This window comes from Stylophora pistillata, chromosome 5, assembly GCF_964205215.1.
Source record: "Stylophora pistillata chromosome 5, jaStyPist1.2, whole genome shotgun sequence".
In the NCBI taxonomy this organism is placed as follows: Eukaryota; Metazoa; Cnidaria; class Anthozoa; order Scleractinia; family Pocilloporidae; genus Stylophora; species Stylophora pistillata.
In genome coordinates this window covers 22,108,209-22,122,757 of record NC_142523.1, presented here as the reverse complement: position 1 = coordinate 22,122,757, position 14,549 = coordinate 22,108,209, and the positions used below count along the sequence as shown (strand labels likewise).

General features: G+C 39.0%; 1 protein-coding gene across 2 annotated transcripts; it reads left to right on the top strand.

Annotated features, from left to right (window-relative positions):
• Positions 1-413: 413 nt before the first annotated feature.
• Positions 414-9,772, top strand: LOC111333814 (uncharacterized). Of its 2 annotated transcripts, none has more exons than XM_088761006.1 (6): positions 414-551; positions 2,060-2,265; positions 3,680-3,711; positions 5,548-5,593; positions 6,403-6,538; positions 8,541-9,772. In XM_088761006.1, exons 1-6 carry the CDS (start codon positions 452-454, stop codon positions 8,723-8,725), a joined length of 705 nt encoding a protein of 234 aa, XP_088617132.1. In that variant the 5' UTR covers positions 414-451; the 3' UTR covers positions 8,726-9,772. The 2 variants fall into 2 exon arrangements, with proteins under 2 accessions (XP_088617132.1, XP_088617133.1); XM_088761007.1 differs by lacking the exon at positions 414-551 and adding an exon at positions 1,018-1,039.
• Positions 9,773-14,549: the final 4,777 nt, after the last annotated feature.

The following is a 14,549-nucleotide window of genomic DNA, read 5'->3' as shown; positions in this document are numbered from 1 at the left end:
TACACTCACCCGGACGATCACACTACACCTTCACATGTTACCCCCGGGTTCAAACCATTTACTGCAATACGCAAATTAACAAGAACTGCAATGATAGAGAACTCGGCAGTAGTTTCACCACTTATTAAATGGAAAAAGGGCTTTGGAATTTTTGAAAAGAAACCATCAGTCAAAAAACACAAGCCCGTCACTCTCAAATCAGTCCTCCCAGAGAGGGGTACGGGAAAGCCACTTCTCCTATCATAAAATCATGTTCCACGAAGTTTACTAAAAAAATTTTCTCCTATCATGCTTTTGTTGTGTAATCTTTTGGTCTTCTGATATAATAATTACAAATATACAAAAATTATTTTTAGCAACTTGACAAACAAATCCCCCATGCTACCCTACGTAAGAATTTTTTCGCACATAAGATAGGTTGCGCGGAGCTAGCGTGACAAACGCGCGCGAAATGCATCTTAGGTTTCACGAGCTTCGTGCAAATATGGACGTTTGGTTACGAAAAATTTGTTTCTGCTCCTTTGTTATCTTCATTGTATTTGTTAGCTCAGGTGAGTCTGCATCATTTAACGCCTCATGCTGCCCAATGAAATGTTTTGATTTTTATCCGGAGTTAAATACGATCGCAGTAAACATATGGCAAATGATGTTGGCAGCACCAGCTAGTGCGAGAAAGGTTTGGATTCGCGAATCAACATTTTTTATTCTGAAACTTTTTTAAGCTCAAGCTGTTTCAAAAATCTATACCAGAAACTTTAGATCCAGTGTTTGCTTATTATAATCTGCCACGTAGGAATCTTTTGCATGGTGGAAATTAACTGTGAGGCGATGGATATTTCCATACCTGGCAATGTTTTGAGTTGTTGGCTGAGAAGTTCGTTCTAGGCACCGGAAATGTGTTTAGTGTTTCATCGTTTTTGTATACTATAGATACAATTACCCAGTAGTTTGAACACATAATCGATTTACTTTAAAATTAGGTGAGACGAATTTGGAAATCTGATCATTATTTCAGTTTATGTGCGATATAAAATGAAAGGTAAAAGCTTTTGGAATGTACTAATTTAATTTGACTAAAGTTGCCGCCCACCATCAATATGACGATACGATGAAGTCATATTTACTTTTATCCTTGCATGGAATGATTTTCCATTTGATTTAGACAGCTGGCGTAACTACAAAGGAAGGCAAGTTTAAACCAAGGATAAATGAGAACAGCACTACTTCTGTAGAGAACCGATGTGCAAAGTTTTGTTTATTTGTTAATACTTTCTAAGTCACGGAAGTTTAGAGGCGTGCCTGAACTGATGTGCAGAATGTCATTGAAGTGTATGTTAAACAAGTGGACACGTTATAATATTCCAGGGCTTAGAATTTCATCTTTTTCTTTATCATTGATACAGAAGAACTCCTTTTCCAGAGTAACCCCTCTCTGCATGGGGTAAGGCTAACATTTTTTAGAGGGGAGGTCAGAGTTTAGAATTCCTGGTTGCATTTATACAAGAAGTTGCCTCCATAGATATCAGCAGGCTGTTATTGATGATACGGGAAGGACCAAAAATGTCTAGCATTGCAAACTATTTATACTATGTATATTTTTCATAAATTGTTTATTTTAAAAATCTGGATTGATTTTAATTTATTCCATTTTCACTGCCTTAATTTGCAGTGGGGAAGGACTAGAATGAAACATACAAACCATTCGAACTAGTCCACCTTCCCACCCAACCCAACCCAGGGGAGGACATCCATCGCATGGTAATCTTGTGTCTGGGAATTTAACGTCTCCTACCCCAACCCTGCAAGAGATGGGACCTCCATTTATTCGTCCCTATCCGAGAAGACTAGAATATCTAACCATTTCTTGATGTTATAGAAAGGTATCAAATTCTTCTCACTTATTTTAAGACCTTGAGTGTTGGTCCGGGATGTTATGATTCTTGTATTAGTGGCATCGAGTTTGGTTGTCACAGCCTCCCTGCAGAACCCCATACAAAAACTTCCTCTGACTGGCCCTGATCTATTTTTATTTACCCTTTTGATTTTTTTCTTGATGTAGTGTCACCTTTACAACTGAGTGACTGTAAGGAATTCAAAGTAATTCCTCCAGAACAGTATGATAGAAATGTCTCTTCAATAGACGATAGTACAAAGAGACCCCTGGGTTACATATATGGAAAAGCAGACTATCCTACTGTGCAGTCAGAAGTGAAAAACCCATGTGTATATGTGAAGAATTTGACAGCAAGAGATGTGGAAGTCATGGCAAGTACCGTTTGTTTTGTAAGGAGAAATAAGATGTTAGTCTCTGTCAGGTTTCAAGGGTTAGGAGTAAAGATATTTGTAGCTAGGGTGCATTATGATTAAATTGAGTTTTCTCAGGGCTTAATTGACACCAATGGTAGCCCATTTGAGCCACAGACTAGTAGAAATTCAGTTTTGACTTGTGGTTTCAACTTCCCCCGGCCAGTTTGGCTAGTAAACAAACTGAAATTATCATAACAACTAAGATGTCACTTGGCTAGTAAGTTGAAAATGTATGGCCCCTATGGCCCCTTTAAGCCCATTTAAGCCACAGACTAGTAGAAATTCAGTTTTGACTTGTGGTTTCAACTTCCACTGATCAGTTTGGCTAATAAACAAACTGAAAATATCATAACAACTAAGATGTCACTTGGCTAGTAAGTTGAAAATGTATGGCCCCTTTAAGCCCATTTAAGCCACAGACTAGTAGAAATTCAGTTTTGACTTGTGGTTTCAACTTCCACTGGCCAGTTTGGCTAGTAAACAAACTGAAATTATCATAACAACTAAGATGTCACTTGGCTAGTAAGTTGAAAATGTATGGCCCCTTTAAGCCCATGTAAGCCACAGACTAGTAGAAATTCAGTTTTGACTTGTGGTTTCAACTTCCACTGATCAGTTTGGCTAATAAACAAACTGAAAATAACATAACAACTAAGATGTCACTTGGCTAGTAAGTTGAAAATGTATGGCCCCTTTAAGCCCATTTAAGCCACAGACTAGTAGAAATTCAGTTTTGACTTGTGGTTTCAACTTCCACTGGCCAGTTTGGCTAGTAAACAAACTGAAATTATCATAACAACTAAGATGTCACTTGGCTAGTAAGTTGAAAATGTATGGCCCCTTTAAGCCCATTTAAGCCACAGACTAGTAGAAATTCAGTTTTGACTTGTGGTTTCAACTTCCACTGGCCAGTTTGGCTAGTAAACAAACTGAAATTATCATAACAACTAAGATGCCACTTGGCTAGTAAGTTGAAAATCTATGGCCCCTTTATGCCCATTTAAGCCACAGACTAGTGGACATTCAGTTTTGACTTGTGGTTTTGAACTTCCACTGGCCAGTTTGGCTAGTAAACAAACTGAAATTATCATAACAACTAAGATGCCACTTGGCTAGTAAGTTGAAAAGTTAGTGTTGAGCCCTGTTTGTTATTTTGTAGGGCACCATTTGTATTTTATCTCACCCGTTATATGAAGTAGTTTTTGGGGCTTCCCCAGAATGCCTCAGGAGTTATTAAAAGCATGGCTTCGTTTACTGTCGTTCGTCTCCTTGAGTATTGCCATCTTCTATAGTGATAAACATCACCTATTAAAGGTGATTAATGTACCCTTATTTAACTTATTTGTCTGACTTGATTTGAAATATTTGGCAGATTCAAACTCTTGTTACTGGGAAGACTGTGTGGTGAGTATGTAGCAGTCAGTTTCTTAAAAAAAGATTTTGCAAATTTATTATTTATTATTTATTGGTTATTAAACAGTATCTCTCATTGAATATGTGTGTTATGATTGGACTATTTAGTGGGCTGAATTTTTTATCCAAAGCCCACTAAATTAAAAATTTTGTTGAGTTGAAATGATCCCCCTCTATTTGAACCCAGTAATATAAAAAATTAATGATATTACTTACTTTGTTTTCTTGGTCTGAACTACTTTAACTTATAAGTTAATTAGGGAACCTTTTTTTATCCCACCTGGATCTTGGGCCATAAATCCAAGCGGAAAAGACTTGGGCTGTACTTATAGTGTACACCTCAAACTTGGTTAATATTTAGAGGTGTGTTACTTAACTCTCGACCTACAACATCAACCCTTACATCATTAATTGGATAATAGCCTTTCTTAAAGATAGGAAACAAAGGGTCGAACTTGCACTTGATTGTCTCTCAGAGTGGGGATCGGTCCGAGCAGGAGTACTGCAGGGAACAAAATTGGGACCGTGGTTATTCTTGGTTATGATAAACGATTTGAAAGTACCATCAGCCAGTGATTGTATAAAATATGTAGATGACACGACAGTGTATGAAATGATAAGCAAGGGTGGTCCTAGCAATGCTCAGTCTATGATAAACGAAGTAGCTACGTGGTCAACACTCAACTCGTTTCAACACCATCTGAAAAAATGTAATGAGCTAAGAGTTTCCTTTGTGCGCTCCCCTCCTTCCTATGATCTCATAGAAATTAATGGCTCTAAGGTTAGTGCTGTTAGTGTCGTGAAATTACTGGGTGTGTATTTTCAAGACAACCTCAAGTGGAACACTCACGTTACTGAGACGATTAAAAAGGCCTCTAAGCGCCTTTACTTTTTAACTCAGTTAAAGCGAGCTAAGGTGCCATCACCAGAATTAGTAAATTTTTATGTTGCTTGTATTCAATGTCTTACTTTATGGATGTCAGGTCTACCATTATAGCCTCCCCAATTATTTGAGCTTAAGTTTAGAGCGTGTCCAAAAGAGAGCCTTGAAAATTATATATAGTTATGATAATAATTATAGAGAAGTGCTTCAGATGGCAGAGCTGAAAACCCTAAGGGATCGGAGAGAAGACCTTTGCTTAAAATTCTTTAACGACATCGTCTCCAATCCCTTGGATTGTTTGTACCACTTACTGCCTTTCGGTAACTGAGATCAACTTATGGAGTTATGACGACACAGACCATTTAGAGTTTCCTTTAAAACAAATTGGTTCAGAGATACTTTCATTCCAGCAAGCGCAAGACATTTTAACTAACATTTATTACAATTGTATATGTAAATTAGTTCCCTTTTAGGTTTGATTTTATTGTATAGTTCTATTACATAATTTGTACACCTTTGCAATTCAGTTTCCAGCTGCTATTAAGGTATTCTTCTTAATAAATGTCTATCTATCTATCTATCTACAGTGGAACCTCGATTTAACAAAGTGCCTGAGGGACTGGGCAAATTGGTCCATCATATTGAGGGTTTGTTATATTGAAGTTCTGTGGCATACATTTTACTGTACCCTTATCTGGACTGAAACTGAAGTATTAATTGTTTGTTATACCGAGGACTTCAACATACAGAGGTTTGTTAAATCGAGGTTCCAATGTAACTTGCTCAAATCTCATTACCATAACCTTCAAGATTTTATCTTTTTAAACCAGTTAAATAAGAACTTGGTTATAGTACAAGGTATAGTTTATTGTTCTAAACAAGCTGTTATTTCAAAGCATGATTGACACATAGCAATGTTTCATTTTGTCAACTCAAAAAATTAGTGTACGAGACAATGGTAAACCTACTCCAAAGACAGATTGTGCTCAGGTAAGAATTTTTTAATTATTGTTTTATAATGAATGAATAAATACCTTTATTTACCCTTGGCAGCTAGTGTTTATAGCACACAAGTGCTAATGGGGGCTGAGCAAACAACAGAAAAAAAATAATTCAAATTGAACACAACATTGTCAAGAATCCCAATTGGCTGGCGGCAAACCAGTTGGCAATTTACAAGCGTGGCTAAGGATTTGAACTCAGAGCTACCGTAAAACAAATCCAGGCAGTCATCAGGGCAGGACTCGAACCCAGAAGCAGTGGATTGCGAGTCCGACACGCTAACCACCTGGCCACACTGCCTCCCTATTCAGATAGCAGTGGTCTGAAACGGGTAGCACATTTTACTTTAAACATTTTGATTGGTTATTACTAATGGTCTATTGGAAAATATCATCCAGAGATGATTAACAACAGTTCACTTTTTTTATCTTATCAAAAAATACAATACATGTAGATTCCATGTTGCTGTGGGTCTGTGCTGTAACAGATCACCAAACCAGTGGCAGATCCAGACCTTGGGCCAAGAGGGGCCCCATTTTTGTCTTTTTGCATTCACCTGCCAGCTTTTCTTCACTCTGCGCTTATTTTTTTTTTTACCAAAATAAGGGGGAGAGGGAGAGGAGCCTGCCCCCCTCCCATGCCCCTACCCTAGATCCACCACAGAGAACATCAGTGAAACACTAGGCTACTATACACCCCCTGTGGCCACTTTCTTGTTCTTACTTCATTTTGTTGTCAATGTGTTCTATTTATAGACAGACATAAAAATTATGATTCATTGTTCTTTGCTTTTGAAGGGTGGAACACTACGTTTGGGATGTTGGAATCCAACAACAAATGATGTAATATTTGAGTTTTACTGTGATCCTGGGGCAGGCTGTGATACGGATGTTCAGTTCTGGTTCAGATTGACTCCAAGCCCCCCTGGAGCTGGTGAGTAAATTGGAAAAGAACCTAACCCTTTCACTAACCTTCCAGTTAACTAAATGGATAGAGATAGAGTGCTGGACTGTTGTGGGGGAGGTCGAGGATTAGAGCCCCGGCTGAACCAATACTCAAGGTCTTAAAATAATTGAGAAGAATATACTACCTTTCTATGACATCAAGAAATGGTTAGATATTCTAGTCTTCTCAGGTAGTTATGAATAAATGGAGGTCCGGTCTCCTGCAGGGTTAGGGGTAGGAGACGTTAATTTCCCATGCACGAGATTACTGTGTGATGGATGTCCTCCCCTGGGGTGGGGTGGGTGGGTGTGAGAGCTGCAGGTTAGAAAACTGTGTGAGGTTAGTGTGCTTCCCTCCTTTAATAAAGTCATTAAGTAAGTAAGTACTATCGGCCATTAACATTTCTTAGAATGTTAGCTATAATAATTTGGTATTGATCGAGTGATAAATTATTCCACAGCTTCATGCTGAACAATATTGATACCTTTGTGAACATGATAATTGAGTGGCCTAGATGTAGTAGTGGTGAAGGCATGGTAGCCTCCTGGTTAGTGCACTCGACTCCAGATCAAGCAGTCTGAGTTTGAGCCCCAGCTCAGGGGACATACTGTAGTATTGTGTTCTTGGGCATCAGATACTTTACTCTCACAGTGCCCCTCTTTACCCAGGTGTTTACATGGGTACTGGCAAATTTAATGCGGGGGGTAACCTTGCGATGGACTAGCATCCCATCCAGGGGAGAGTAGAAATACTCCCAGTCATATCTGGGACCAGATGGACCATATGGCTCATACATAGACTTTTACATGTAGTAGCCCACCATAGAGAGTCTTCAAAGCTCAGCCAGAGCATCCAAGCAGAGAATCCAAAAATCTGTGGTTTAATCTTACTGCGGGGTTTTTTTTCTCTGTTCTATGCTGGTGGCAATTAGACCAAAATATCTTGCTTGACACTGAAATTGTTTATAAAGAAATAAGTCATTGATAAAAATTTGCATCTCAATGTGAAATTTGTTATGTTATTATTTAGTTCAATTGATAAAAGTAATAAAAAGTAGATTATCACAATTAAAATATGAGGGAATAAGACAACAGGACACAAAGTTCCTCACAAGGTCAAGGCTTCGACCCACTGCAACTAATCCCTTTCTCAAGATCAAGTCATGAGTACAGAGTTACAACATCAACCGCTTGACATTTAGGAACCATTATTTTATAAGATCTTATATTATCTTGATCAAAATCAATCCTTAGGTGATCAAAAAATGAGGCCTTTAGCTGACTTCTGAATGGACATTGTTTGATTTTATCAGGGGGATGCATTCCAAATAGTAGTAATACATATGGAAAAAGCAAATCCAAAATTGGATGTTCTAGGAATGCAGTTTGACTTAAAAGAAAATGCTTATATTTGCTGCCTTCTCCCATGCTGTCATGGGCACAAGTAGCAGATTTTGATGCTTTGGAAATTTAAAGGCATGGCTTAGTCTGTTAACCCTTTGGCTCACATGATCTGACATTTAATTCTCCCCTCTAGCTGCCAGATATTTCCTTGTAAATTAGTTATGAGAATTTGGTGTTAGATGAAGATAACAGCTTCCACTTGATAGGTTTGAGTATTCTCATTACCTGTTTGCTGGATAATGCCGGGATCGATATTAGAGGGAGGAGTTGCCTGTTAATCACTTCCGGTTGTTAAAGAGCAATTGAATAGATCATAAATGGTACACCGTACAAGAGACATAGGGTCATGCAACTGCCTGCAAACTAGAGGTAATCTAACCATGTTGAAACAAGGTTGTCAAAATAAACTGGCAGCCGGTGCATTTCTCTCAGAAAAAATCTGCTGGCAAATGAGACAAGCTTCCCCTTAAGAGCAAGGAAAGTTTAAATTTTCCTTTAAGTTAGCAGTTTCTCAAAGAAGTAAAATTTCTATTTTTCCACTGGACTTTGTTCTTTAACTCTTGAATTACTGATATTTTCTGCCACAGATGTTGATGACTGGTGTCTTGCCCATGACAGTTTATTTCCTATTGATTTGAAAGAAGTATCCCCACCAGAAGAAAAAAGGCCGACGGTGAAAAACTCAACAACCAACTTATCTCATTGTAACTTTCTTCTTGGCGGAATATCTCTTTTGATGTTGCACTGCTTTGCACACTTGCTAGAAAATTGAATTCATGTTTGAAGCTTGGTTTTATTTTGATCTATCAGGTGCCTTTTCTTTACGAAATTGTCTGTTCAGAGGTGTTTCTGATTTAGGGAGGGTGTTTTAACAACCATTTTGATTTGCAAAGGTCCAACCCTTACATAGAGAGTGCTTTGTTCACTTTACAACATTGGAAACCTTGTTAGGGATCAATCTACACTCTACACTTTGGTAGAGTACTGATAAATAGAGGTAATATTTTCAGCCTCAATATTGGTAACATTTTTTATTTTGTGATCTTTCTTGGTCCTAGGAGTGGTTCATGCATTATCAGTACTTTTTGTTGTGTAAACGTGATGCGACCAACGATAAAACTATCAATTAGGTCTTGTTGCTAAATTTAATAACAAATCCTTTGAAAGGGAAACTCAAGGGTCATATTTAGGAAGTGAATTAGAACACGCATGAAATGGAAATATGATATACTATAGGAAAATTCATTACTTGATGAGGGAATTCTGCATTTAATTGCATGCAAAACCAAGATCACATGAATTGCAAAGTGACAAGTGCAATATTGGTTTTCAAGAGCAATTTAATGTAGAATTAATGAGTCAAGCAATGAATTTTCCCCAAGTCACATAATTCAATGTATATGTAGGTGCAAAACAATACCACTTAGCCTCATTTTCAACTCACAATTCCACGCGAAATACCTCACTTTGTTAACCAATCAGAATGCGAGATTTTTTTCAATGATGCGATTCAATTTGGTAGAGTTGATATCATTTAGTTATATTGCAGGCACGCACTACTACATTAAGTTAACAAGAGTTCACACAAATTTCTCAGGTCTAAAACTATATGAAATGTTTGGCAAACAGTTTGGAGAATTGATCTTTATATCAGGGTAGTGCATAGTTGAACTAACACAGCAAGTAAATGTAATTGTCTTTTATTTAATATTTGTTTGCCAGCTATCTGAATTTTGTAAGATTTCTTGTAATAATGGTCGGTAATATGTGAATAATGATAAATTTCATACTTTTATATTACTAAATTTTATGAATACAGTTTCTGTGTATGTGTTTGTTTGTTTGTTTTTTAATTCCGAAAGCATTCATCAATTCTTTTGATGGGGCTAAACCATCTTCTGAGGAGTCCACAAGAAAGAGAATGATCAATTAAACAAAGGATCCAGTGCTGCAATCTAAGCAATTGCAGATTGAAAAGAAACGTGAAACAAAAATCATGTTTCAGGGAGATTTCAAACAGTGCCTTCCTTTGATTGGCCACCTCTGCTAACATGAGCTAGAAGCCACACTTTGGGAGGGAAGCAAATTTAAGAGAACTTCTCTCTCCAGTAGAGGAATCTGATCACAATTAATCTCGAATTAAATTAATTTAATCGGATCATTTGATCTCTGGATGAAAATCAAGTATGGCCATGATCCTAATTGGTGTGTTGCAATATAAGTAATGGCGGGAATCCTGTCGAATGCCGAATTATACGAAATTCAAGGTTTATTTACAATGAAAAGGCTTACGGTCAATGAGCCCATGACTGATTTCGCTCTGGGTCATGTCGCCTGAAATTTGAGTCAAGTCACCCGAAAAAAAAAAAAACAGTCGGGCCACTTAACCCGTTACCACTTAAAAATATTTACCGGGCCAAAGAATGGTCCAAATTTGGCAAAGCTCCTCTTAAGTTATTGTTGTATCTTAGGAAACTCAAGGACGAAATTACAACCAAACCCGCAATGAACATTCCAAGATCTTTTTATTCCTGTTCTTCTCTGCGCAGGCGCATCCATATACACGTAACACAACCATGACGTAACTTAATATAATGTAACACAAGTATATCAAAACAAGGTCACGATATAACATCTCCCCTTTTTTTTTTTTTTTTTTTTTTTTTTTTGAAAAATAGAATGTGAAAATACACAATACAAAAAAAAAACAAAACAAAAGTTTTTAAGTCAATTACAGCTATTGCTTTAACTCGTAATCTTTCAAGTGCCTCGGGGGCCTACGGGTTGTCTGAGTAGGATAACGCTTTTCCGCAGGGGATTCACATAAAGAACCCGGTTGAACTACCAGAGTGTCATTGACATTAGCAGAATCAGAATTTTCTGGCAAGGAAGCAGGTTGAGAATTCATAAGGGGGTCAGTAACAGGCATTGACACTGTTGGTTGCTTGTTTGGAATACGAGAATCTCCAGAGCTAGCTAGAATGGATTCCTCCAACGTTGCTGTAGGAGGGATATAGGCAGACGGTATAGTTGAGTCGCGAACAATCTCACAGGGCTGATCTATGTTGGGAGATACATCAAACGGCATAGACTGGTATTCAGATGCTAAAAAGCCACGCGTCGAAGCCACATCTGCAGGGCGTCTCAACAGCTGGTCTATGTGTCGTTTCCACAGATTACCTGCCACCTTGACCATATAATGACGAGAACCAAGGACCTCAGTAACGACTCCACGCACCCATTTTCCTCCCCTTCCAAAATTTCGAGCCAGAACAGAAGCCCCGGCATTAAACTTGCGGAAGCCTCTATGTGCAGTGCGACTCAGCATGGTAGAGTATTGGTGAGCTTCGACATGTTTTTCAACTGAAGGTGTCAGCAAGTCCAGCCGGTTGCGCAGTCTCCGGCCCATGAGAAGCTGTGAGGGTGGTTCGCCTGTGGTAGAATGAGGAGTGGTCCTGTAAATCAATAAATAATTTGCAATAACAGCATCTACATCTGCATTGGTAAGGTGGGCTTGTTTAATGGCTGATTTCAAAATCTGCACGACACGTTCTGCTTGACCATTTGTAGATGGCTTGTACACCGCTGAAGTACGGTGTAGTGGTCCATTGCTGGCACAAAATTGTTCAAATTCTGTAGAAGTGAACTGGGGCCCATTGTCTGACACGATAATTTCTGGCAAACCATGCCTGCTGAAGATGTCACTCAAGGTGGTCACAGTTGCTTTAGCTGAGGTAGTGGACATTTTGACTACCTCTGGAAATTTACTGTAAGCATCTACAACCACAAGGTAGGTACAGCCAGAGATTGGCCCCGCAAAATCCACATGAATGCGAGACCACGGTCATGCTGGAAAGGTCCAGGGATGAATTTGAACAGGGGAAGGATCTGATCTCATAGACTGGCAAGTGCTACATGAAGAAACAGTTAATTCAATGTCAGAATCCATGTTGGGCCACCACACATAAGATCGTGCCAAAGCTTTCATTCGAGAGATCCCGGGGTGAGTGTCATGCAGTTCTTGCAACACTTTCTCTTGGAGCGATGGAGGAACAATAACACGAGCACCCCATAATAAGCAACCATGACGTGTGCTTAACTCGTCTTGTCTTGTTTTAAATGGTACCACACTGGGATCCACTACATGTGACCAACCACTAATGACGTAAGTGTACACTTGGGATAAGACTGGATCCAGATGAGTCTCCTTCTTGATCATCTGACTGGTCACATTAGTGACAACTTCAGTGTCCAAAAAATAGCATTCAACATTTTCACATTTGGGGGACCATGTCAGAGGCAAGGGAAGGCGAGACATACTGTCTGCATCTACATGTGCTACACTACTACGGTACTCAATCTTGTAATTGTATGAAGCAAGGATAAGAGCCCATCTTTGAAGTCGAGCTGCAGCATGAGCGGGAACCGGTCTCTGAGGGCTCAAGAGAGTCAGCAAAGGTCGATGGTCGGTTAAAATTGTAAAGGAGCGACCATAGAGATACTGTCGGAATCTCTTTAGTCCAAAGATGATACTGAAGGCTTCCTTTTCTAGCTGAGAATAGTTTTGTTGAGCAGGCGTCAAAGTGCAAGAAGCAAAAGCCACCGGTCGAAATTGTCCATCAATTTGATGAGACAGGACTGCTCCAGCGCCATAAGATGAGGCATCACATGAAAGAAAAAGGGGCAAGGTATGATCATAATGTACCAGTGTCCGTGAGTTCAGAATGAGCTGCTTTGCTGCAACAAATGCATCCTCTTCAGCTTTCAACCATCTCCATGAAGTACCCTTTTTAAGTAATTGGTGTAAAGGTGCTAGGACTGTAGAATGATGAGGCATGAACCGGGAATAGAACATTATGAGTCCCAAGAAAGATTTCAAGGCCGTTACATCTTTGGGCCTGGGAGCATTCCGAATAGCTTTAAGTTTATCCTGAGTGGGGTGTAGACCTTCTCCATCAATCATATGTCCCAGGGTACCTGGGACCTCGTTCTCGTTTCCAGATTCCTTTTTCTTTTGGTCGCGTTGCCAGAGCAACCGAATGGCTGTAGGAACGAGAATATGGAGACATCATTTTCTTTGATATTTACAGACTTGCATTGAGTAATAAAGGATTCGCACTGAGCAAAGGGACTGCTTTTAGTGTATATTAATTTTAGTTTCTCTCTTTCCCTCAGAATCAAGCTCTCCGTCTCCATTCATGTCAAAAGCTACCACATATCGGTTAGCAATTAGCAGAGCGATATCAAGTCCTTCCGCTAACTCATCTGGCGTAATATCACCATCTCCATCTGTGCCAATAGTTTCAAATGTACCATCCTTAAGAGATCTAGAGATTTAAAAGTTTACATAGTTTCTGAAAAAAAAAACATTGTTGTTGTGTGTGTGTTTGTGTATGTGTGTGTGTATATGTGTGCGTGTGGGGAAGAGGGGGGGGGGTTGGTTTTAGTATATACTGAAACGGTGCATAGCGTTAAAGATGCGCTCTAGCTAGCAAATCAAACTTTGAGAATCCTTTGCCATGTAACTTCGAGCAACTCATGCAAGATATGCGCCTGAAAATTTTGCATTCGTTGCAGGAATAAGTGAGTTAAAATCATCCTTAAGTGTTGTATTATCTTACTGTTTTAATTTATGCTTAAACATTTGCAGCTCAGTAAACATCCACTGCTACCCACCCCTACTTCGGTTGATAGTTTATAGTCACTGATTACAAAAGTGAAAACAAGTGAATCTGGGGACGTCAAAAGATAAAGTGCATTCATTGAGCACGCGCATTACTAATGTCTTATTTCCTCGCCAAAAATGCAAAGAGCAGAGACATCAGCGTTTACAAAAGTTCCACAGCGCCTTCATAATCATCCACTTCGAGGGGTGTTAAGTTAAAAAAACAAAACAAAACAGTTTCGGACAAATTGAGCCAATTCAGAAGCCCATCCTTAACAATTCTTTTATCCTTCTCCTGGAATAGATGGACATGCCCTTATGTTAAGAACTGCACGACTACGTACCTCATGACTATCAATCTCTCTTTCCTCCGACGTTACTACTGGCCTCCCAAATGCGCTGGCTGCCAAAGCCAACAGTATGAAAAGAATAAGAATCTTTGTAGTCGCCCTGTATCTCAGTTACGTTCACGTCGGTAAACCATAGGAAAAAAAAAACAGGTTCAATACACTTCACCAGGTTAATTTTATTGATAATGGCTGTTATTGGTACGCGCGTAAGATTATAGAAGCCATTCACATAAGACATCATTCTGATAACGAAATCGAAATTCTTCAAGTGTGGGTGCCTGCTATCAAAAAAGTACAACAGCCGATCAGTAACAATGCGGACCAATGAGAGAACAACATCTGATACTCGAAATAATGTGGGTCGAAAAGCATCGATGATGGCGCTCCAAACCCACCAATGACATCTAACCAAGGTGCTATAAATGGTGACACGTAAACTTTCCACCTCCACGCCCGACGGAGACTAGCAGTATAGCATTCGAAACGTCGTGGTCAACAGATGATTGACTAGCCAGACTCTTATATCGTGAAACAAACGATTAAATGTTCATTCAAAAAAAAAATCCCGTTTTATTAGGAAT

Coding starts and splice junctions, on each gene's coding strand:
- LOC111333814 (XM_088761006.1), top strand. CDS start 452: ATGCATCTTAGGTTTCACGAGCTTCGTGCAAATATGGACGTTTGGTTA. Junction 2,266..3,679: donor CAAGAGATGTGGAAGTCATG/GCAAGTACCGTT, acceptor AATATTTGGCAG/ATTCAAACTCTTGTTACTGG. Junction 5,594..6,402: donor CAAAGACAGATTGTGCTCAG/GTAAGAATTTTT, acceptor TTGCTTTTGAAG/GGTGGAACACTACGTTTGGG.